Genomic DNA, 25,211 nt, shown 5'->3' on the forward strand with positions numbered 1-25,211 from the left:
GATGAAGTAGAACAGGAAGCAGAGTCGATGAATATAAAGAGGAGACGGAGACGGAGGATTAATCGGAGCAGATCAGAGTAGATGAGAGAAGAGCGGAGCATTAGTCTAAATTTAGGGTGCTAATCCAGGGAACTCCCATGTTTAACTGTGAGTCCCATCTGCAATGCTAGCAATGCTAATGCTAACAGCGAGAGGGTCGCAGACTAAATATGGTGACCATGAAAAGACACAGCGCATCCAACCAGCGCTCATCAACACAATCAGGGAGCTGCGACATCTGACCCACGACCTCACAGGTTTTCTAATGACAGGTATATTGGTTCGCCTGATTTAGTTTGGGGATTATTATTAAATTTCTTCTGTTTTCTAACAAGTGTTCTTCTTCTGTGAGTTATAGAGAACAAACTACTGGTGCTGATCGGCAGGAAAACAAATAAATGGTCTGTTATGAAATCAAGCGATGTTTGAATTGTTATTTCGATGCACAGAAACTACTCGGTTCGGTTTAGAACAAAAAACTGTTGTTTGGATTAAAGAAAAAACACTTTTGATTAGATTACAGAACATTCTGCCCTGGTTAGAAAAATAAAAACACAATATGGGTCACAGAACAGTCACGGACAGAAGAAAACAAAACAGACTGTTGGTTTCACAACGGAAATCTAAATAAACGCTGGATCAGCATCTTTATAAGACTAAAAGGGTATTATGTAATTATTTATTTACTTTCATCATCTTATCCACTGGGTATATTCATATACACATGATGTTTACTTCTACTTGTACTCTATTAGCGCCGTCTATCTGGCTATGCTAACTCAGAGTAATATAATGTTGCTAAAGAGAATTTCAAAGTTCTTGATATATATTATTTACAGGTTTTCTTTATTTACTGCTGTGATTGTTTTGAATCTAAAATACATAGACCACCACACTCTTTATGTCATGCTTTGCTTTATCAGCATGTGGACTTTGTATTTATTATCCTCTGTCTGGCACCTGGAGGTTCGTGTGTCACTTCTTAATCTTTGAAACCTGTAAGTTTCTATTTCAGCTCCGGAAACAAAGAAAGAAAATGTAGAATATCAAACATAACGTCGCTCTGAAGAAGTTGATTTATATCTATGTGAAATTTAATGTTATATTTCTACCGATGTTATTTCCCTTCTTTCCAGAAGGTGGTGATTAAGCAGCAATCAACGCCTCAGAATGTACGTCTACACAAATAGGAAACTATAATAAAAGTCAATACCAAAGCAATATAAAATCTATAATGCAACCCACTGAAGACATGAAATCAGAGCGTCTAGACACATTAACACGTAATGACCTTATTATAACAGCAAGATTTAAACAGAAGTCTGACTGCGGCGGAATCACAAACATCAGACAGAGACAAAACACAGACCAACGCAAATGACACACAAGTTCACACAAACACATTTATACACGTCCATAGAGAGAGAGAGAGAGAGAGAGTCATTAATGTTTACAAGTGAAAGTTTATGAAGTCATACAAATACAAAGAGCTGAAATCATTTATATCACTGCGACACAAGGAGACACACACACACACACACACACACAGACACACACACACAGACACAATGTACTTGCTGGCCTGCTGAGTATTCTGTCTGAAACATATGAAAATCAAACCTCATTATCAGCTGCTTGTCTGGGTCTGCGAGTGTGTGTGTGTGTGTGTGCCTGTGTGTGTGTGTGTGTGTGTGTGTGTGTGCAGTCTCTCATTATAATTCTAGCCGGAAGGAGCTAGACAACCCCTGTCGTCTCGCACCCCCGCTCACCCGCACACACAGAGCCCAAAGTACACAAACACACACTGACAGACACAATCAGACCTTCGTGCACAAACACACACCGCTCTTTTGAATGTGAAAGAGAAAGGGAAGTCAGACAGAGACGCAGAGGGCAGGTCACATGCAGTCGCTGTGTGTGTGTGTGTGTGTGTGTGTGTGTGTGTGTGTGTGTGTGTGTGTGTGTGTGTGTGTGTGTGTGTGTGTGTGTGTGTGTATGTGTGTTTGTGTGTGTGCGTGTGTGTGATGGCTTTGATCCAATGTGATACTAGACATAACAGTAATCATTAACAGTCTGAACTGAGTGTTTTTGAACACATGCACACATTCACAGTGCAGCAGGTTGCACACTCACAAAAGTGATAGGGTCTACACAGTCAAGTGCTGCTGAAGCGCCTTTGAGCAATAGCTTAAAAATTTACAATATTTTAATAATCCAAATATAATCTATTTCCTTAAAGCTGTGTGGTAAATATGTACTACAATTCCATCTAGGGTTGTTTCAACACCAGTTAATCTGTTGATTTCTCTGAACTGTGATGAATGAGAGATTATCATCAAGTGTCTTATTTTGTCTAATAAACTAAACAAAAAACAAAGATGATTAATTTAGTATTTCGGTATCTTCACTAGTCTATAAACTGTAGTCTAAAAACTGCTGCCCGAAAAACAACAATAGCTTGATTAACAATTCCAAAACTAATTTCAGTTGAAGGCTTTTAAGTGACTCAACTTTGTTTACAATACAGGATGGTTTATAGACATTATTTTATTTTATTCACTTATTTTATTATACGTTTCCTTTTATTTGTTTGGTCACTTTTGCCATTTTACTTTTTTTAAATCGATTTTGTGATATTTCCCTGTAAAGAGTAAAATAAATAAAGTTTGATTGAGTATGACTAGAAGTTTTCTCCTTCTCTCTTCTCCATGATTATTACAGCTCTTTCAGTGACTATCAAAAAATTTTGAAAAATTATTCAAGGATAAATCTGTTATGCTGAAGCTGCAGGTGTGTGTGTATGTGTGTGTGTGTGTCTTTTATGCTTTTAACCCCAACCTTACTGTGGGAATGTGGATTTTTAAAACCTCTAAAAGGTAATAAAAGAGTCCTCTCTCAATGCCAGTGGACAAGTTCTCCTTTAAGGTTGGTTTTTCATGTTCAATGTCACAAACATTCTAGAAAACAGGGTTAGTAAACAGTCAGACGCAGACAGAGAGTTGACAAAGAGTCGCAGACATTATCAACAGAGGCCTCATGTGTTGTTGCATCACACTGGAAAAGAAGCAAAAAGTGTGCATGTCCACGTGGATGTTGTGTTGAGATATAACTGCCAAACGTAGCTGTGGCCAATAAAGACCTGCGAGCACTGCAGAGTTTTCTGACCGGGGAATGAACGTTGACTTTTCCATTTCACACCAACGACACAAGCCAGATGTTGGTGTGTTTTTTTGTCCAGTGTGAAAAGAGATTTAGATAAGGTGAAGCAAGAGGCAGTGAGTGGAAGATCAAACAGGGATGTGGGTAAGTGTGTGTGTGTGTGTGTGTGTGTGTGTGTGTGTGAGCCAGACATGTTGTCCCTGTCCAAACAGTGTTTGGCTGCCAAGGCAAAACCAGCTCAGCCGGTCCTTACACACACACACACGCGTGCACACACACACACAAACACAAAGGGTCAGACAGACATTCAGAGTGTTCAGACATTGTTGTGTCTAGCCAGGTGTGCGTGCGTGTGTCTGTCTAAACAATGCTAATGACTTACATACACATCTATAACACAACCGTTATATTAACAAAAAAGCGTGTCCTGTAAAGTGGGTCTTTTCCATAGTTGGTCTTTCACACAGGAAGAAAGCAGCAGGGAATTGTGCAGATCAAACACCTTCACAACAACATGAGCCTGGGTGCAGCACGTAGGAGGCAGGACACGAAATACATTTCACTGTGGACCGGCCTCGGCCCTCATCACAACAAGCTATGGAATCTCATCTTCCTATGTCTTCTTCACACGGCTTCTCTTTTTCATCCTGAGATATTTGTATTTTTAAAGTGGTGTAAGAATTAACCTCTGGATACTTTCAGTGCAGGTCTCAGAGGGTATTTCTCTTGTTGATAAATCCAGTGTTAAAACCAACTCCATTAGCTATAACTCGCTGCATGCAGATCAGCTGGCATTTATTCACTATATTATCTACATTACTATCTCAGACTTTCATTGGGACTTTACCTTTCACCCGCATCAGGCCTTCCTGGTTTCTTGGTTTCACCCAGAGAACAATGTATATCAGATCATATTAGATAAAAGTGTAGATGCTCCTCATTGCCCCCGAACCGACACAGACACCGGCTTAAATAAGTAACATTAACCCTCGACATCTGTGTGATTTCTCTCTCTCGGTGTAGTGTTTGATCCACCTTCTCTTTTGATCAGCACATTAAAGACATCACCCTTTTTCACCCTCGTGACGTAACTTTAATCCAGCCCTGTCTGTCCTCGGTAGATGTTGAGGCTCTTTCGATTGCTGCAGATTGTGCCGTCCAGTCTTAATTGTTTTGTCCCATCTTGGTTTATGTTCAGGGTTTTGTGGGAGGGTGTCGTAACGTTGTGCCGATTGTTCAGCCCCCCTGAGGCAAATTTGTGATTTATGATATTGAGCCCTATAAATAAATTATCACCATAGACTGTGTATAAAGGGGGAGAAACCTGACAGCTCTCAAAAGGAAGGCCAAAGCATCTTGAACCTACCCTGGTGGATGACTGTAGAATAGGCCAGAAACCCTGTCTCCTCCATGTTAACAGATGGGATTTGGACCAAACTAAAGATGTGTACAATGTGAAAACGGGGTGAAACATGATCGACAGCGACCGACTTGGATGATCGTATATATCAGGAGGAATTCTCTCAGCCATCATCAGCGCAAGATGTCAGCGTTTGTATGCAGGATAATTTTGGCCTCATTTCTGGACAGGAATTGGAAACATGTCGTCCATCTTTATATTCAGCCTATCATTATCTCATACTTATCGCATATTTACAGAGCCATTAAGCCACATATATTTATATTTTTAAGCAATAAAGCTCCAAAAAACCCCGGTGTATCAAATACATTTAGATTTTCTGTCTTTTTTTACTATTTAAAATCCTTATCTACCCACAGAGTCGTACACACTGTACTCAACTGTTCTCATAACTCTTGGCAAACAGCAGGAACATGTGAATGTTTCCTCTATTGCAGCATCAGAGCCGCTCAGTGGCCAACAGTCGAAACATTAGACGCACCTGGTGTGGAAAATATCTATTCTTCCTCAAAGACTGAAACCTGAAATCAGCCCAGCGCCTCCTTCATCCTCCGCTTGAATCAGCCTGCCTCAGCTTTTGTGTCTTCACGTGTGTCTGCGTGTGAGAGCGACATAGCCTCTACTTTAGACAAAACAAATGTCAGCGTGAACCCAAACAAGATCACCAGTAACAAAGCCATTCAAACGAAGCATAGCAAAGAAAGTTCACACAAAGAAGAGACAGACTAAATGGCAATGAATTAAAGCAGAAATATTAAAAGCAAAAATATTTCACCGTCTGAGTATTTGCTCTGCGATCTTTCAAGGGCTTAAATGCCCAAGAAGAATTTTTGAAAGTCTCCAGTCGATCATTTTCATATTTTGGCAAAAACCTCAAAACATGCATGGAATTTCTCTCTCATTCGGTATGTGTGTGAGGGATGAAAGTGAATTTTCTATGTGCACAAGTTTACAGCTGACAGTGACTTGAGTTGTCATCTCTGCAGCATCAGTGTCAGAACTGTTTACCATGAGTGGATGTGCAGCTGGGTCATGAATGCTTAATGGACGGATGGATGGCAAACAAGCTGGGAAACTGGCTCAGTGCCGACAAAACGCAAAACAATATGGGCCTCATATAGATATATATATGTGTGTGTGTGTCTGTGTGTGTTTGTGCCAGCTGGCATGGGTCTGTTCGCTGAACGAGGTGTGGGAGGTTGTTGGACACAATGCGAGACGCGATTGTATTTCCGACGCTGCCAAGAATCTGTCAACTCAGGTACGACGGGAGGCGTTTTTTTTTTTAGAAAAACGTGTTGGCTCGCATTCTACTTCCTGTAACAGGATTCTGTCGCATCTCCTGTTCCAAAGAAGGAGAACAAAGTATTTTTAAAAGAAGTTCTGTGGAAAGTCCAAGTTTCCAAAGTTAATCTTTCAATCTCTCTAAAAAAGCAAAGCCATATGTCGATGTGAACTCGGCGTCTGGCTGGTGGCGGCCTGTTGCAGCAGCTCTCGTTATTTTTTAGCGCTTTCTTTTCCAACTTTATTAATTCCTCTTTTTATTACTGTGACCTTTCTTCTCGTTATGGATACATAACGTCTGTAATATTTTCTATTTCTTGTGTTCCCTTGTGTTTATAATAGTCTTGAGGTTCAACGGGACAGAGACCATGTGCTCACAGCCACATTTGGTAAAACTGTTTAACTCTGATATAATGTAAACAGGCAGTAAAATGTTTTCGGTCACTATTTCGGTCTAAATACATGGACCAATATGAGTTTCGTGTCAGAGTGGGAGGAGGCCTTAAAAGAATGTGCAGATGAACACAGTAAATACTAAATGCCCCAAAGTAAATCATTTGCCCTAAACAGTGTTTTATTTTGGATTTATTTTATTGCCGACACCTCAATAAATGTCACTTTCACCTCAACGGTTAAACCTGCACATGCATTTAACACAATTAAAGTCACATCTTTAATTTACATATGAAGTCGAGTGCAGTGTCTGGGTGGTTGTTCTGACCTGCTGCTTTGTCTAGACACATTTTTATTGTCCGCTCTATATATATGTGTGTGTGTGTGTGTGTCTGTCTGGAGTGTGTGACAGTCAGAGAGGGAGGAGATTGTTGCTGTTGGGGTGGAGCTCAGTGTGCATTGGGCTGTATGTTCATAATAAGAATAATTTGTGCGTTGTCCCTGTGTGTTTGAACACTTGAATGTATGATGATAAATGTTAGTAATATAAACAGAAAGGTGGAGTCACAGCGTCGTCTGTGCGTGGTTTTTTTTTTGTGGATGCAAATCATGCGGTCCCAGCTGTTTCCTACAGGCCAGAGGGTAAAGTGAGGCAGACACAGTCCTCCTCATACCAGTCTGTGAATGTCTGAGTGTGTGTGTGTGTGTGTGTGTGTGTGTGTGTTAGGGTCAAGCCCACGGTCATGGACGTCTATCTATGTCATGCGTGGGGGGTTGAGAGTGTGTGTGCATGTGTTTTGTGTCTCCTTGTCTAGACTGCGTCTCGCACTCAGGAACAGAGCGATCGACCGAGCAACGTAACGTCTCAGTGTCAGCGTCTCACCACGCTACAGATTTAGCTTGTGACACAACATGGAGAACGATAACAGAACAACAACAGTTCATATCACTGAGTCAGCAGCAACATGTCAGGATAACTGTCATGACTTTGCATTTCAATAATTTTATAGATTTCTGCCACGAAATGCATGAAAATGTAAGAAACCGCCTTTCTGCTCATGTTTGTCTTAATTTTGCCACACACACACACACACACACACACACACACACACACACACACACACACACACACACACACACACACACACACACACACACACACACACACACACACACACACACACACACACACACACACACACACACGTCACACACACACACGTCACACACACACACACACACACACACACACACACACACACACACACACACACACACACACACACACACACACACACACACACACACACACACACACACACACACACACACACACACACACACACACACACACACACACACACACACACACACACAATTATGAACGAGTGGAATTTGTTGACAAATTCAACAATAACGGCAAATGCTCCAAAACGGATCTCACACGTTGTCAATGATAATTCTTAATAATCATTTTTAAATGTCACTACAGTCTACATGGTGATGACAGTCAGTCAGTCAGTCGTCGCTCAGTCAGTTATTAAATATGTACTTTCAGCATGAGCGTTGCCAGCAGGTTTGATTACTTGAATGAGTCAATAACATCCGATTATTGCCTCACACAAACACACACACACACACGCACACATATCACACATCAAAATGAAGTGAATAAAATGAAATCTATAAATGTAATCAATACATTCTGTGAGTATGAAGGTTCAAGACGCAGGGCCACAGTGTAATGACGAGACGGTGTGTTGTGTTGTCGACACAAATAAATGGCTCAACAAAATGAAAAGGAGAAGTAAGCTGTGGTGAAATATTATTGAATAATACAGATACACAGACGCACACACCCAACACCAGACTCCATTCTTGCGTCAATGAGCCATCGCTCCCTCCCCCCACCCTGCCTCCTCCTGACCTGACCCCCGACCTCTGCCCTCGCAGAGACCCGAACAGCCTCACCTAACCCCCTCCCTCTGCGCAGATGCAGAGCTTCATATGCAAAAAACAAACAAAACCCCCCATCAGCGCACCATGCATTAACATACTTGTATGAATATCTGAATGTTTAATTGAGATTATGTCGCTAAACGTATACGAGTGTAGACAAATCTGTTCAGTGACGTAGAGCTGTTCCTCTGTGTGAGGGGAGGGTGAGGTGGGGTCGGGGGGGGGGGGGGGGGGGTGTTTAGCTGCAACATGAAACTTCACCACTAGAAATACACCTTCAATGTCAGAAGTGACAAACAGTTTGAAATAATGACCTGAACATCATCATAACATCCAATGTCACCCACCTTCTGAGGGCTGAGGAAGGACTGTGTTTCGGTTCGGTCTTAGTAAGGAAGTTGTGTTTTCCTGTTACACAACTAAACTGGACGGGCCCTCAGTAGAGCTCATATCTCCACCAAGGCCCGACACAAGGTTTAATATTGTGTAATATTGTTCACAATCAAACAAATGGACAAAGGCAGAGACACAACATCCTTGGTGGCAATTCTGGTTTGGGAAAAATTCTCAAAAGACAAGCTGTGTTTTTATAATTGCAGTATGACCAGATCACAGGGGAGCATCGTCCTGTGGCTGAGCCAAAGTCACAACACATATTATTGAGACAAACAGTGACTTACCCAGGCTCTGACCAAATAAGGAAAACAAGTTTGAATGTGTAAGAAGTCCCCATCTAATGTCTTAAGAAGCAAATTGTTGTTTACCCTCTTTAGACTCGGTTTGGACTAGTACGACTGCGAGAGACTACATCGACAAAAGACACAAAAAACCTTTCAGTCTCACAAAAGCAGTAAATTGTAATTTGCTTATCCATTCATTACAAGCTTTGTGTCAGTATTTGCCGTGAGAATCACATAAAATACGACACAAATAATAAATAAATCAAATGTGAACATAGAATGTGTCGCTGCAATCAAGTGAACACACTGAAACCAGTACAACACACTACAATACAAACCCCCACCCCAGACTTTGTTTTTCAAACTACGTAAACAGACGACAATTAAAGTATTTAGAAGACCAGACAGAGATGCAGGTTTTTTTTTCAGCCTCAGACTAATTAAAGAAAAACAAGAAGCGATCTCTTTCACACTTCATAGTATGAATATAACAAGCAAACAGTCATTGCCTTTATTTATAGAGCAGCCTCTTGGTCCTCAGACAGTCTCAGTATGGATTTATTCACAGTGTGAGACAGACATATAGAGCCGACTCTGACTTCAGACTAATTAATGGGACAATATGGGTCCAGCAGACTGCAAGGGCCTCAGCTGAACACTGTCTTATATGCAGATCATATGCAGAGAGCACACACTCACAAACACACACAACCCCCAGAGTAACAGTGACCTTGACCCCCAGACGCTAATGCTGCATGCATCTACATATGCATGATTTTGGGGGTTTTGTTTTCTGTGTACGTGTTATTGGAATAATGAACGGCTGAGAGCGGGATACCAAATTAACTTTTTGACTCACGGGCTAAGGAGGATGGTAGAAAAACAAAATCCACCTGCCAAGCCTTTGTTTCTTTATTTGCTGGAATAATATGTTTTTGTGTCACGTGAACATTTGTCCCAGTATTTCATTTAGATAATAAGGTACTAGGTTGAATAGAAATGTATTTAAGTACATTGATCAGGGGTTTGTAAATTCCAATTCGAACTAGAATGGTTCATTCTTCCACCGACGCCAAACAGTGCCCTTAAATCCAACCTAGTTGCACCAAATTCAAACACGCATTAAAAAATGTCCCTGTAATATGCCTGATTATTTTTTTCCTAACCATCAATGAATTATTCTCTGAGAATTCAACACAACCTTCCCCCACAATGTCAAAGAAAGAGAAAACTAACTCCTGGATCCTGGGACAATGTAAAAGCTTCCTTCCTGGCGCTGTTACGTGTGTGTGTGTGTGTGTGTGCGTGTGTGTGTGTGTGTGTGTGTGTGTTAGTGTGTGTGTGTGTCAAACTCCAGCAGAGACAGAGGACAGGAGCAGAGCATCCGTAAATCAAAACGCAGAGGAGAGGAGAGACTCTCTGGATACCGTTTTATTGCACGACTATTTCGGTGGAATCATTAACCCACAAGCGCGGTGAACAGTCTTCGAGGAATTATCCACCAAACGGAAAATATCTACCCACATTTGGCGCCGCTTGGCAGGTGTTAATTTCAGACCCTGGCTGAGACGTAGGATGAAAGGCACGAAGAAGCTAGAGAAGCAAGAACGATGGAAGCAGAAGAGGAAATAACACCAGTTATAATTATTTGAAGTTTTTGTCGGTTTGGCATTATGCTCAAAATAGTATAGTTTCCATGATCCTCTGCTGCCACTGCAAAGCAGAAGAGGCCCGTAACAGCAGAAGCAAATATAAAAGGTTTTGTTGGAGCAGTCGAGAAGCACTGCGCCATAGCTGCTTAATCTTTGCATAACCTTAACCGTTAGCAGAATAATAAACTCATTCTTGCCAAAAGTCAGAATCATACCTCATTTCCCTTTGGAAGTTTTTATGTGCACAAGATTATACTGTATTTTCCCTTTGTATTTGATTTTGTGACTCAGTTATTAAAGTTTTTGTGCTGATGATTGAACCAGGAGTGTTTCACGTCCATCAAAGCTAAAGGAGAGTGCTCCAGCTTTGAGTTCAGGAACATTTGTCTATGGGGGAAAAATGAAAGGAACTTTTTATTTCTGGAAGCAGGGGCGCTTGAAATAGGTCTTTCCACTTCACATCTCGGTAATGAAAGAGAGGAAGGAGGGCAGAAGGCCGAAATCAAGGATGGAAAGAAGGAAACAAAGAGAGCACGTTGCCAGGACAAGTCAAACATCTGGATGTGGAAATCAGGAAACGCTCTTTTGTGCATTATAAGCTGCTGCTGACGTGCCCTTAAGCAGAGTCCTCAACCCACAGCTGCAGCAGTGACGCTGTGAGGGCACTGGACGACTTATTGGAAGCTGGAAACAAACAGGAAGCAGCTGAGTCGACTTTCTGCGGTTAAATAATTTCTTCAGAGGCAAATTAGTTTCTGTTTGTCACACTCAATGTTTAAAGTGAAGTATAAGAAAGTGAAATAAAAGGTGGTTTGATTCTCTACACACAAAGAACAGCAACCACGTTTCTTCATTGCCAGAAAAAGGCATGTAGAACAGAAATGTTTGATATATTTTAACAAATCCCCCTCGACTAACACATCGCACACACACACACGTGCAGCTCTGAGACAGCCAGACAGAGAGGTTTACATAATAAGTCTAGGAGGCCAGCCAGAACAGGCTCAATCATTTAATTTCCATGATTCACCGAGAGAGAGAAAGGCGACGGAAATAAAAAAAAAAAAAGAGAAAATGAGAAGCCGTCAATGAGAACGACAAGACGGTGACAAGAAAGACAAACACCTCCTAACAACTGACGGCCATGTTTGAAAATATAACAGATTCCTTTCTAATTCATATTCTCGTGTATTTCATTCCCTTTCACCTGTAATCAGCCCCAACATGTGTCAGCGTTGTGGCTGGGGGCCGATACCGATGTAGGGAGTAATACATCTACGACTGTGACATATGGGCCGATGTATTTACAGGTTTCAAACAGTTACTTTTCAGACTTTTATCAGAGCTTTATATCAGAGCCCCCAGAATTAAATAAAGTCATGTTTAGCCTTGGTTGTGAATAAACTGGGAATTGCCCCATTATCTCACAAACCACAGACAAGACAACAGGTATCCACAGTCTACTAACAATATCTCAAAGATTTAATCAAAATCACAGTAATAACAAACAAGATGTGGGAACAAACAAATCATCCACCTATCATAATTTGTCCTGTTTCTTGTTCCTCTCTCTGTTCCGGCTGAGCGACAGTGACACAGCACATTTAAGACAGTCACCTCAGCTAAATGGTTTAAAAATGTTGCCTCTGGTTTCGCCTATTACAGTTGATGAGATCAAACACAGAGCCGAGTGGAGTTTGCCTCAGGATGTGTTTTTTTTTTCATTTCATTTCATGCTGTCATAAGCGGGATCGGCACGATAAAAAAACAAATGTTCTCTTTCCTGCTTTTTGCTTTTCACACTGATTCATGAACATCCTCTGCGTGTGTCACATGGGAGCCTGAACAGGATTTGGAAACTTTGTACCGACTGACACATGACAATGACAAAGTGACACACGTCAATAAGAAAGACGAGTTTCAGACGCGAGAGTGACTTTCTGTCAAGCTATGAACACTGTAAATAAAGACATGACGGATGCTTTTGTACACATGTTTCATATAAAGTGGTTTCTGAGAAAACACAATTAACTGGAGGTGACGTGATGTCCGGAGCAGGAGCTAGACATGTCACATATGGTCAGATGATGTCATGCAACTCGAAGAGACTCAATAGAGCAGAAGCATCAGACACTGAAATGCACAACAGATCTCTTCTGGTTTTATCAACAAAACAAACAGGTGCAGTTTCCTCATTTCAGTTTATATGATAAACGTTGCATTGGTTCTGAAAGTGACTTGTTACTCGGTCACAGGGAAACTTCTGTGTTTTTTTGGGGGATTTCACGTATTAACTTAGAGAAGGGACTTTTTTATGACAAATGTACCTTTCACATATTTTTGGTTCAGACTACACTGGAAACTCAGAAGGTCGGGATAAGGTAGAGGTGATAGAGAAGTCAAATCTCGGTCAGATTAAGACTAGACGTCATAACTTCACGTAGCTCTGCTCTGTAAACTAATGTAATTCACTCTCTCACCGAGCATTTCTTACATTGGTTGACTGAGCAAATTATAAAACACTTTGACATCCACTACCCAGCATTTTCCTTCAGAAACTGAACCATTCAGGATTTTAACCGACAAACAATGGAGACTTTGTGGGCATTTGAAAATTTACCAATGCAGCAACATGGATACTCCTTGTCTTCATAAATTGAGTTTGCTTCAAATCCATAAAATTCACAGAAGACATTTTTTCAGATGAATCTATAAACCAAGTTTCAATACCGTAGGTCCACAAACCCAGCGAGTTGTCAGAACCTCTCAATCAAACTTTCCTCCATATTGACAATAATTTAACCTTTTCACCAGTTAACCAACATTTAATACTTCTTCATTATGTGTGTGTCTATATGTTTTTTTTACTGAATAAAAGAGTGTTGACAGTTTAAGCCAAATGGATTTTATACAGATTCAATAAATCAAAAAAAAACTACAGCGACCTAAGCCGGGAGCTTTTTTCATTCTTGAATAATGTGTCATCGGCTAGGGATTCAGTGTCTTGCTCATGGGTACACAGGTGGTTGCGGGGATCAAACTTGTGGCTTAACGCAAGGCTACAGTTACAGGAGTCTGAGCAAAAAAGACCAACAGGCACATTGTGTCCTTCCTGCTACCAACGCAACAGTCACTTCCTGCCCACTTAGGAACACTCTGACTCGTTTCCCTAGAATTCAATAAACGCCACTACCCTCCAGCTGAACTCAACACACACACACACACACACACACACACACAAACAGACACACACACACACTTGAACGCTGTAGGTAAGGTTTATGTTGGCTATAGACACAGACTGGGGAGGTGTTGATGTTAAGACGACCAGACGTTTAGTAAGAAATGTACAGAGAAACCACGCGGCTGGTAGGAAATCATTCTTATGAGCTGATACCAGAAATGACTTCACCATGCACACACACACACCCACACACACACACAAATGTACACACGCCTGCACGGCTAGCCTATGAGTAATGCTGATGTCATGTGCTTTGACTAGCGATGTCTGCCGCTCAGAACAGATGTGTAATACATATGTGTGTGTGTGTATAAGTGTGCATGTGTCTGCTCCTATATGTCAGTGGGTGTAACAGGTATATGTAACCCTACAATTACAACTCCACAGATCCAGATGAGGGAGGATGTGCAGCAGAGACACTGGGACAGATTAATAATAGTTTAACGTGAGTCAGGAACCTTGAAGCTTCCTTGTCCAGTAAATCTGGAATTACAAAGTTAAATAGCTGAAAGGTATATATGCTTTTACTATGTGCATGAACACAACAATCTTTCAACATAACAGGATTAGAAGTAGGAACTGGTCTTTTCCAACTCAATCTGAACTCAGCTAACTGGGTTGCTTTATGTGTTTTAGCCATGAGTTGTACCAATGACTGTATAGTAGAGATGAACAGTAAAGTTATGTGTATGAAGTTTTAAGCGTCTATTGGGGGGGGGAAATCACTATAATGTCTAATTAACCCAAACAATCTGACCGTTTTTTAAATAATTTGCCTAATTTCTTTCTCACCTCTGATCCCATGGTTGTAGATGGAATTTGGTATCGTCCTAATGGTAGTAAACATTCAAATAATATATTATATAAATTGTCCAATTTACTCTGGATAATCAACAGAACACAACTCTGTCAACAGTTTCTACAGGGACTATTACGTTGAACTACGTTGCTGTTGAATTTTGCATCCTGATGGACCCACAGCTCTCTGACACAGATACTTGAAAACCTGGACAAATGAAACCAAACCTGTCGCCATCGTTTCTTTATTGTCTATATAGATGAACTGACCCTTGAAGGCAGCTTTGCCTTCATGTGACAACATCTGTTACAAAGCGAGAGCTCATTTCCCAGAAGGCTCTTTTGAAGTGAAAGTCTGGGGAACCCCTTCTTATTCTATCAGGTCTGCCTCGTCTTTTGATCCCCTCATCTCGAGTGAATAACGTGAATTTCCCTGTGCTGTACTTTCTTCCCGCGTCTCTTTCATCTTTCCCCTCCCCACTCCGTTGCACACGGTTTCATACAGATGGAACATCTTGCACGTAACCTTGTTTTTTGTTTTTATTTACCGGATACTGCTTTGTTCGTTCCAGAGTCTAAACGCAGGTTTGCCGTCAACTCCTACTCGGTGTTTCTCTTTTCTTTCCGCAGCGTTTCTCTCTTCTCTCTTTTGGCTTCACTGCCTCGACACCTTGTTCTTATTTTCCAGAAACATCACTCTCCTGTTTTTCACTCTCCCTCCAGCCTGTTCTCTCCTCTGCAGGTTTATCTGTTTCCCTTCTTGTGTCGTCCAGACTAAACATCACGTCTATTCTCAGACAGAGGAATTGTATGTGGGTCTCGCTGCATTCTTATCATGTCTTTACAATCTGTATTACGCTGACTGATTGTTACCGCTACAACTATTAGCACTGCTACTGTTCATGACTGTTCATGATTCATGTGGACAACTCTCTGGAGATGTCGTCTATAGTTTGAGTCTTAATGTTACAGCATGCAATGTCCCCCTTGACTTTGTGGAAACAGTTTTGGGCCAAGTCCTGATTTAAAATGACAAAGCCTCCATATACAGGCATAGACCGAACTTTAAGATGAATGAGGCTTCTCTCCTTCCTCCTATTGTACAGAATGAAGCCAAGATATCCTTGATATGGGCACCACCATCTTGCACAGTAGCAGAGTATGTTTGGTTTGTATGTGACCCTGAATTGGGACTCCGCTTGCTTATATAGGTCAATACAATAATGGTATTCTTAGTTTAATCTGGCAGAATTTGATAATCTTCGATAGAGCGTGGACAAAGGAACCCCTTTGAGAAAAACTTGAACGCCGAATGTGACAATTTCATCTTCTTTAAAGTGGTAGGTCAACACTTAAACAGAACTAAAGGAAGCTCAGAGGAGACTTTATTTTCTAAGGCAGCTGAAAATGTTTTCCATGTCACGCAGAAGGTCTAATGCCATTTTAGTGTGCCGGAATCGAGAGCATCGTGACTGGTGTGGAATAACCGTGTGGTATGAAAAGACAGCGTCTGGACAAAAGGGTTTACCGTGCATCTAGAGTCAAAGGATGGGAGCTGAAATCGACACCATTACAACACTCATCCCCACTAACCATGTTTTTAACTTCCTCTCTTCTTTTTAAAAGACTGAAAAGTAGCCCAGCTATTCAGGAGCACTTACCCAGAGGCAGTTTGTGCACTTAATTCCTAAATCACTAATGTTCTGCTCTTATTCCTGTCTATAACACATAGTGTACAATGGTGGGCTACACAAATCAGTTCGCGGTTCTGGTAATACGCCCATGGGAACGCTTGTTTTTATTATATATTATTACTTTTTGGTAATTTTCAAATTCCTTTTTTATGTCCCAGAAGGTTTTTGTTTCAGATTTCAGATCCCCCCCCCCTTCCATCAGTTGTGTTGCAATGGCAATAAAGTGTTGAGTCTTGACTGTGAGCCAGACCCGTTTTTTTCCAACATCATAAAGCTCCAACGAGCAAATCGCCATAAAAGCCAGGTTCCTAAATCTGTTGGGAAGCCTCCAATACACAGCAGAGATCAATGACCAAGGAATTACATGTTACACCATCAGTATGGGAATGATCTCCAGGTGACCACCACCTTTTGGACATGTACGACTACGTAACATTTGTATGGTTCTATAGATATTTAAACTGGCCTTTCAAAATATATAAATCTTATCATGTCTTTGTTTTCACACAGGCCACCTCATATTCTAAACCCTGGTTAAGTCTGTGAGTAGTTGATTCGTATCTCTTATCATGAAAAATTAACTCATTATATGGATATTTTAATATTTTATATTAAGTCTTATATCAATGATTCATATTTCAATTATTTATTGTACTAATTGATTCATGTCTGATCAATCAAATGTCACATCGTTAAAAAACACTTGATTTGTCACGACAACAGTCCAACACAAATATTCAGTTTAAAGCTGCAACAATAGTTAAACTGAGGGAAAATGGTTGAATAACTATTGTAAAGGTTGATTCATTATTAGCCATTTTATGAGCATGTATCGAACGTCGTTGGGTCTTGGACTGTTGTCTGCATAAAACAAGATCTTTAAAGATATCGCATTGGTTAGGTTTTGGAGACTATGATGAAAATGATGATGTTGATCAATCTACTAATCATCTCAGGTAGTCAATTCGTATTGCCACTTCTACCATCATTACAAATAAGACCTTCAAAAACCATAAATAGAATTTTTCGTCTATGAGATATTAATGAGTTATTTTTAAGATAGAAATCCAGTTTCTCCAGTTCAAATATTGGCATTTGTTAATCTTGAAAATGTAATATATTTCGGTGTGGGGATGATGATGAACCATGAAATGTGATAAGCTTCTGTTCATCATTTTCTGCCTTTTTTCCTCCTGGATTGATTAATGAAAAAGTAAGCGACTGATTGACTGACAGATCATAATAAAAGATAAAGTTGTTTGTCTTATTTAGAAGGCGAGGAAGTGTTTAGCTGAACAGACACACACACTCAAACCCACACCTATCTTAATTCAGACTTTGCATTGACTTCCATTCATTGTGGACAGCCTACACAATCCTAACCCTTAAACCTAACATATACATAAATCACAACTTATAACCAGGACCTCACAAATAACATTTTCGCCTCATGAGAAGTGAGTATTTATGCTGCAGAAAGGTCCTGCAGAGGCCACACAACCCAGTAAACACACACACACACACATATATTCACACACCTTACAATAAAAAGATACTGGGAAGTTGCATCTCTCCCACGAACAAGAGAGCTGCTGTAAAATCAATGAATTTCAAAGTTGCTTGTCTTTTTGTAAAAGCACTGAAGTTTAGTGAGTCAGCCTGACCTCTGCTGAGCACACACACACACACACACACACACACACACACACACACACACACACACACACACACACACACACACACACACACACACACACACACACACACACACACACACACACACACACACACACACACACACACACACATCTTTATCAAGACTTTGCATTGACTTCCATTCATTGTGAACAACCTAACATATCCACGATACACACACTAAACCAGTACCTCACAAATGATAAGTGAGTATGTATGCTGGAGAAGGTACACAAAATACACAAACACACAGACCACAATAGGAAAATTGCATACACACACACAGTCCCCTGCTGGGAATCAAACCCCTAACCCAGGCTTTAAGTGTCTTGCTTCACCAGGCAACACAACAAATACACAGACATCAAACTCATGTATAAATCGACACAGGGATTTCCCGGACACGACCACACACACACACACACAGACACACAGAAAGAGAGAGAGAGAGAGAGAGAGAGAGAGATACGTGCACGAGCCCACCCGCACGCGCTCGCAGGCAGACGGCGAGACAGACGTCTGGCTTTGCGCGACATGACGAAGCGGCGACACAAACTTCCAGCTCCCGCTCCCTCCTCCTCCGGCGGCGGTGGCACGGGAAACCAAACACTTACCGGCGGCGTAACATCCACCGCAACCACCCCCCCCCCCCCCCCCCAACTTACACGCACTTTTTAAACCGCAGATAAACCGTTAGAAACACACAAAAAACAGCCCCGCACACACAGAGACAAGACGTACATGTCTGCGTGTGTCCGCCACAGAGAGAAGGCAGACCCCAACCGGAACCCAGTTGGAAAAGGGGCCAAGTTGCGCAGAAAACCGCCTCCATTGCGAATAAAGAGGCGAGAAACTCACGTAAAAACACCGTGTTTGAAACGAGGCGGCGGCGGTGCTCGGTTCGGCGGTGTCGAGAGGGGTGGGGGGGGTGGGGGGACGGGACGCCCGCGGTGCGTTCGGTTTTGGGTCAAGTTCAACACCGAGTCTCGGAGGAAGAGGGGGGGGGACTTAACGTCTTTGAGTGAAGCTAGCGATTTTGTTTACGCGTGTTTTAAGCTAGCGACGCTATTTGCGATGCGTGAAGGAAAAAAAGCCCCCCCCCCCAAGTTACAGTGGTGCTAAAGCTAACAACAACATCTAGCTAGGTACCCCCCCCCTCCCCGGCACATACATGTCACCCTGTGACCGCTGCACGCACGGCAACTCGGCGAAAATAAAAAAGATGCCGCCGCCTCCGCTCGAGCCGCGGAGCCGCGAAACACCAGGAAAAAAGCCCCCCCGACAAAAAGTGAAGTGAGACGGAAACAAACATGGAGAAGAAGTGGAAGTTACTCACTGATCTCCATGCTCTGGAGCGAGGTGATGCGCTTGCAGTTACAAGTGCAGGAGACATTGGCGGCGGTGGTGTTTGGAACACCCATCAAGTTCAACATTTACAGCCGCCGGAGAGCAGACATCCGCGGGCCGGGGTGGAGGAGCGCGAGAGGGGAGCACCGGAGAACTCCAGAGAATCCTCCTCCCTTTTCCTCTGCTTCTCTTCCAGCCTCCTCTGCTTGCTTCCTTCCTTCCTCCGCTGCGTCCGTCCTCCTCCCGTCGGTTCTCTCCACCTCCTTCTCCTCCTCTTCCTCCGCAGCCGGTCAGTCAGCCAGTCTATCGCTCTGTGTGTGTGTGTCTCTCTCTCTCTCTCTCTCTTTCTTCTCTCTCTCTCTCTATCTGTCTCTCTATCGGCTCACTATCAAAGTGGCCGCACAGTCTTTACATTTACTTTGCTGATGTTGTTCTTCAGTCGTATAGTTCTGTTACTTTGACTGTTCGGTTCCGTTCGGTAAGAACCAGCCTTCGTGTCTCTGCCCCGAGTGACCGGCTCCCCTCTCTCTCTCTCTCTCTCTCTCTCTCTCTCTCTCTCGCCCTCTCGCCCTCTCTCTCTCTTTCTGTCTCCAGGGATTTCTCAGTCTCTGTCTATCTATCTCTGTCTGCCCCCCCCCCTCTCTCTCTCTCTCTCTCTCTGTCTGCTCCTGTATCTCTCTCTCTCTACCTCTCTCTTTATCTCGCTCTCTCTCTGTCTACTCCTCTATCTATCTCTCTCTCTCCCTCTTTCTCTCCTCTCTTTCTCCTCTCACTCTCTCTCTCTCTCTCTCTACCTATCTCTCTCTCTGTCTGTCGGCTCCTCTCTCCCTCTCTTTCTCCCCCTTTTCTCTCTGTCTGCTCCTCTCTCTCTCTCTCTGTCTGCTCCTCTCTCTCCCTCTCTCAAAATCTCCAGGGATTTCTCAGTGTCTCTCTCCCTCTCTCTCTTTCCCTCTTTCTTGATGACACTGTCTGTGTCTGTCTCTCACTTTCAATTTCCACTTGCTTTTATAGAACATCACAGTCTGCCACTGCATTTAACACACAACCCCACACAGACACAGACACAGACACACACACACACACACAAATACCTCAAAAGAAAGGCCTTTTAACCATTTAACTTATTTTAATTAATGCATGTTCCTTAGAAGGCTTTTGAAGACCTCAAACAAAGAACATTATTTCATCATGGATTTATTCATTTTACTGAAAATTATATTTAATACAATTTCCCCTTTGTCTGTCTTTGTTTAATAAACCTTAATAATTTCATAAATCTTGGACTTTTCTTTCTTAGACACCATTATCCTTATCATCATCATCAATCAGTCAAATGTGTCATAGGGCTGAACAAGGTGCAACATCCTCTGGTCTGAGTCCCTCTCCCAGGACAGACAGAGGTGCAATAGATGCTAAACTACATCTGCTGCTCACTAACATCCGCATGAATTAGTGCATTAGAACGTACAAGGGATATTCACCATCTAGTCCTATGTTCTAAAATGGGACGGGTTAGTTCTAAAAGGCGTAGAGGTAGTGGTGTCTGATCTACTGAGCGGCTAAATGGCTTCAGATTCATCTTTAGCTAAAACACTTGAAGATGCTAGGGTGCACAACTGAAGTCATGTCCCTGACATCCGCTGATGGATGCTAACACCCGCTAACATCAGCTGGTAACTGAAATTGTGCAGAAGACCTTCAAACAAGGGTTAGTCGCCATCTTCAGAATCAGAATCAGAATGTATTTATTGCCAAGTAGGTTTACACCTACAAGGAATTTGCTCTGGTTATTGGTGCATACAATGAACATAGAACATAAAAACATACAAACATAAAAACACAATAAATACAACATACATTAAAAGAGCAATCAAAATAAACAATATATATTTACTCACTATTTACTTCTTTTTTCTAATATCTATACAAAGTAACATTTATTTAGACATAAACATACTTAAAAAAAACATATATATATATAATAGATAATAGATATAAAAAGTGAAATGCAAGATGCAAGACAGTGGACAGTGTCAGATTGCAATATGCAATGTAATGCAGTTTAATATGATATAATATAATGTGTTAATTTAACACATCCTTGAGGTGTGGGGGTGGAATAAAAGTCTGAGTCAGGTGGGGGTCCCGGGCCTTGTTGATGAGGCCAACTGCAGCCCAGAAGAAGCTGGTCTTGTAGCGGTGGTTTTAGTCCTGATGGACCACAGCCTCCTGCCAGAGGGAAGAACCTCAAAGAGTTTGTGACCCGGGTGGGAAGGATTCCTATATTGTAAAATACAATATTTACGTTAGAAGCTCGTAAAATGTTTTGCTGTTTAAAACGTGTGTCTTTTCGGGTCCTAACATAGACTTTAAATAAAGATGGAAGACATGTCTCCACTTCCTCCCACTTTTCCAGAAATTAAGACAAACTATACTGGATTAGAAAGCTGCCATCTTGCGTTGATTATGCCATTTAGAAGTTGTGCAGTAGCACCGTTGAAAGAGCCGAGGTACACAGGTCCCACCAATACATCGTCTCAGCTGTTAATCATGAGGTTTTACCCGCCCCCCTGCAACGCCAGCCACCAGGGGGCGATCAAGAGGGTTTGGCTTCACTTTTAGAGAGCCATTATGTCATCCATTTTTGTTTACTTACGTACCATCAGGAGCAGATAAAATAACACATTTTTGCTTTGAGTCATTTGGTATTTTGTCCAAAAACCCACACAATGTGATTTAATGTGAGGAGATGATGACGCTGAAAGATAAATGATCATCTTGAATCATCACTGAGCCCCAAAATCATCTTTAATAATCCTGTGGATGTGATGTCTGCTTTTCTTTCCATCCTATTTGATACTGGCTCAAACTAAATCTAGATTTAAAAAACCTCTGAACACACAATGAGTTAACCTTCGGTGTCCGACCCTTGCAACAAAAATTCAACACTTTCTGCAGCAGCTGCACGATGAAAACCCTCCACTGGTCTTCAGCTGCTTTATTCACCTGTATTTTGTGGCCTTCGTGAATAAAAGGTCAAAAACAGTGGTGATTTGAACTTGAACACTGTGGCTGAATGTCCTGTGACAGAACATGAAAACACAGACTATTGTATTGTTACTCAAAAAGGTATCGACAAAATGTAAGCGACGGTTTCTCATTAACACTTACACATGCAGGCTGAGGCTCATTAAGAAGGCAACACACCTGTTTACAACAAATTTCCATATAACCTGAAAACATTCATCCCAAAAGGGCTTTGAAAGCAGAATCGAAATGTTAAATATCAGTGTCCTTGAGTGTGTGTGTGTGTGTGTGTGTCTGCAGTGGATCAACGTGTGTGTGTGTCTGCAGTGGATCAACAGAGCCAGACAGCATTGCGTCACCTCCATGATTGACAGACCCCGGGGACCAATGAGGCGGGACTGAAGCAGTGTGTCTCATCTGAGTCAACTTTGTAATTAGGTCTCTGCTGAAGTTTTATAGCTGCATGTTAAAGTGGTTTTATTGGCCAGCTGGACTCACAGGAGATCTAATCACACGGATATGGAGAAATATACACACTGTCCATTCTTTGCTCAGAGTTTACAGGAAATTAAACCTTTTTCCTTTTGAGAGGAAAAAGAGAGATTACAATATGCAGCAAACATATATGGCGGGTCTTAATGACGGACTCAAACTTGTGACCATTTATATCCTGAACCGCCTTTTTTTTTTGATGGATGTCATTTAAGGGTCAGGTCAACCACGCTATAAAATACTAGATCTCATCAATACTTATGATTTTTTAGGAATATCAAATTTATTTTAAAGTATGAAAAATGTCGAGATCTTCAAAGGCACATCAAAGCCTCACCAAATAAAATTGGATGCAACTTTTTCTGTGAACACTAACTACACCTGAAAAAATTCCAAATTTGAATATGATAAAGTAAAAACTGTTGACTCTGTATTTTCTTCTTCATCTGTGGTGTTTCCTGACTTATGATAAATGAGCTGGTTAACATGGATTAAGAGAATTCAAGATGATGCGGTTATTTAATTAAACTCATATAAAATCCTTTAATGGGAGGTAGGTGTGGATATTCAATACTTAAAAAAAAAGTACTGACGCCGATTGTGATTAATTTCCACAGACTGTCATGGGCCCTGGCACAGTAGTGCAGCGGTTAGCACTGCCACGTCCCCGCGAGAAGGTAGAGGGTTCGAACCCCGTGGAGTTTGTATGATTGGTTAATTGCAGACTGGACAAAGTGAGTGAATTTGATTGTGACTGGTTGTTTTGTCTCCTCAAAGAATAAACAGTATAAATGTAGGATTGAGGGTTTCATGGTGGCTTCATACACCAGTGTAAAGCAGTGTGTAGAGCCTCTGCTGCTCCCTGCTGGACTCCAACAGCACTGCCACCAGTGACACCAGGCCTGTGTAGGCCCTGGACCAAGTGATGGACAGACATCCACCTCCCCTCGTACTGCTGTTATCAGGAACTGGATCAAGTGCAGTGAGATACTGGATTATCGTTCAACAGAGAAAGTTTGAAAGTTCTCTCATACTTATCTCCTGGAGCTCTGGAGAATAAACTTTTGGGGAAACTTTTGCCTTTGCTGTTGCGAGTTAAGTGAGCAGACAGTTCTTGGGAAGAGTCTTCAATCACATCTTTTTTGACCCATTTATAAATTTATGCTGTTGCTGCTGCTGCTACTACACTTAATAGCTAGTTCAGATCTATGCTTTTTGGGGATTTATGCAGCGGTAAAATCCCAAACTTTATCATCTAACACAGAACAAAGGCGCTCACATGCATAGAAGTTCTACTTTAGCTGGATCTAACAAAATGTACTGTTGGAAAAGTCAGACAAAAGAGCTGCACATATTCAAAGCAGATCCATTTTAATAAAGAAACATTTCAATCTAACAGAGATATTTGTCAAACTTGACAAAAAATAACCTCGGTGGCATTCACTCCTTCCATAACAAACTGAAATGCCCGAGGTGTTACTTAGAAAACTAAAGAAATCAGCTCGATGTGTATCTCAGTGGAAGAAAGACACAACCAGGGTGTGATGCTGTCACGTTGCCTTGTCATTAAAAGTGCCTGGGAACCGTCAGTCTAAATATGTCAGAATTCAGACTTCCTCATTGAAGCTATATCCAGACTGTACATATGTGTTTGATCACAGCGTTTTCAAGCTAAAGAGATCTCTGTCATCATGAATGTTTTGGCTCTCCATGAGTTTGAATCCCTGTCAATACTAACAAACCTTAGAGTTCAAACTACATGATCATCTCAAGTAGTGTGGATGCCAGGGTGCAGCCTCCGATGCAAGTCATGCCACCATCTCAAGAAAAAAACTCTGACACTCACCAGTAAAGACGTCATCTTGTAAGGATGACAGAATTTGACAGCTTTGACGAAAATTGCTGTCGCCAGTGTCGATGTGCTACAAACCACAAAAATCCTGATTTCAACAGTGGAATGTAAACGTCACCCGGACTCCACCCAAGAATGTTCGAGGTATTTTCCTGTGAGCGAGTCTGACTCCAACAATCTCCTGCTGCTTTATTCATATCAAAATAACAACCCCAGAAAATGGCGTTTTCAGAACCAGGGCATCATCTAGAGTTTATGTCTGGAAAGAGCTCTGTACTGTTTGTTTACATGTGTGGTTTGTGATGTAGTGAAACCACAAAGGTAGAGCTGTCTGTACGAGGCCTTGGCGCAGGCAGCCGGGTGACACACTGATAGTCAAGCTGTGAGTCAGTTTACCGTCTAAATGGGCTGAGTCACCAACACGGACACCCAGGTGCGGTCATTCTTTGTCTCCCTCCCTCTCCATCCCTCTCTCT

The 25,211-nt window shown here is 41.8% G+C and overlaps 1 protein-coding gene across 1 annotated transcript in view; it reads right to left on the reverse strand.

Moving 5' to 3' along the window:
- pmepa1 (prostate transmembrane protein, androgen induced 1) overlaps positions 1-19,907 on the reverse strand; it is a 40,038-nt gene extending 20,131 nt beyond the window's left edge. Inside the window, exon 1 of the mRNA XM_062409188.1 lies at positions 19,354-19,907. Coding sequence (XP_062265172.1) covers positions 19,354-19,450 — 97 coding nt within the window. The 5' untranslated portion in view covers positions 19,451-19,907. The remainder of the gene's footprint in view (positions 1-19,353) is intronic.
- Positions 19,908-25,211: the final 5,304 nt, after the last annotated feature.

Source organism: Platichthys flesus, chromosome 2 (genome assembly GCF_949316205.1).
Source record: "Platichthys flesus chromosome 2, fPlaFle2.1, whole genome shotgun sequence".
Classification (NCBI taxonomy): domain Eukaryota; kingdom Metazoa; phylum Chordata; class Actinopteri; order Pleuronectiformes; family Pleuronectidae; genus Platichthys; species Platichthys flesus.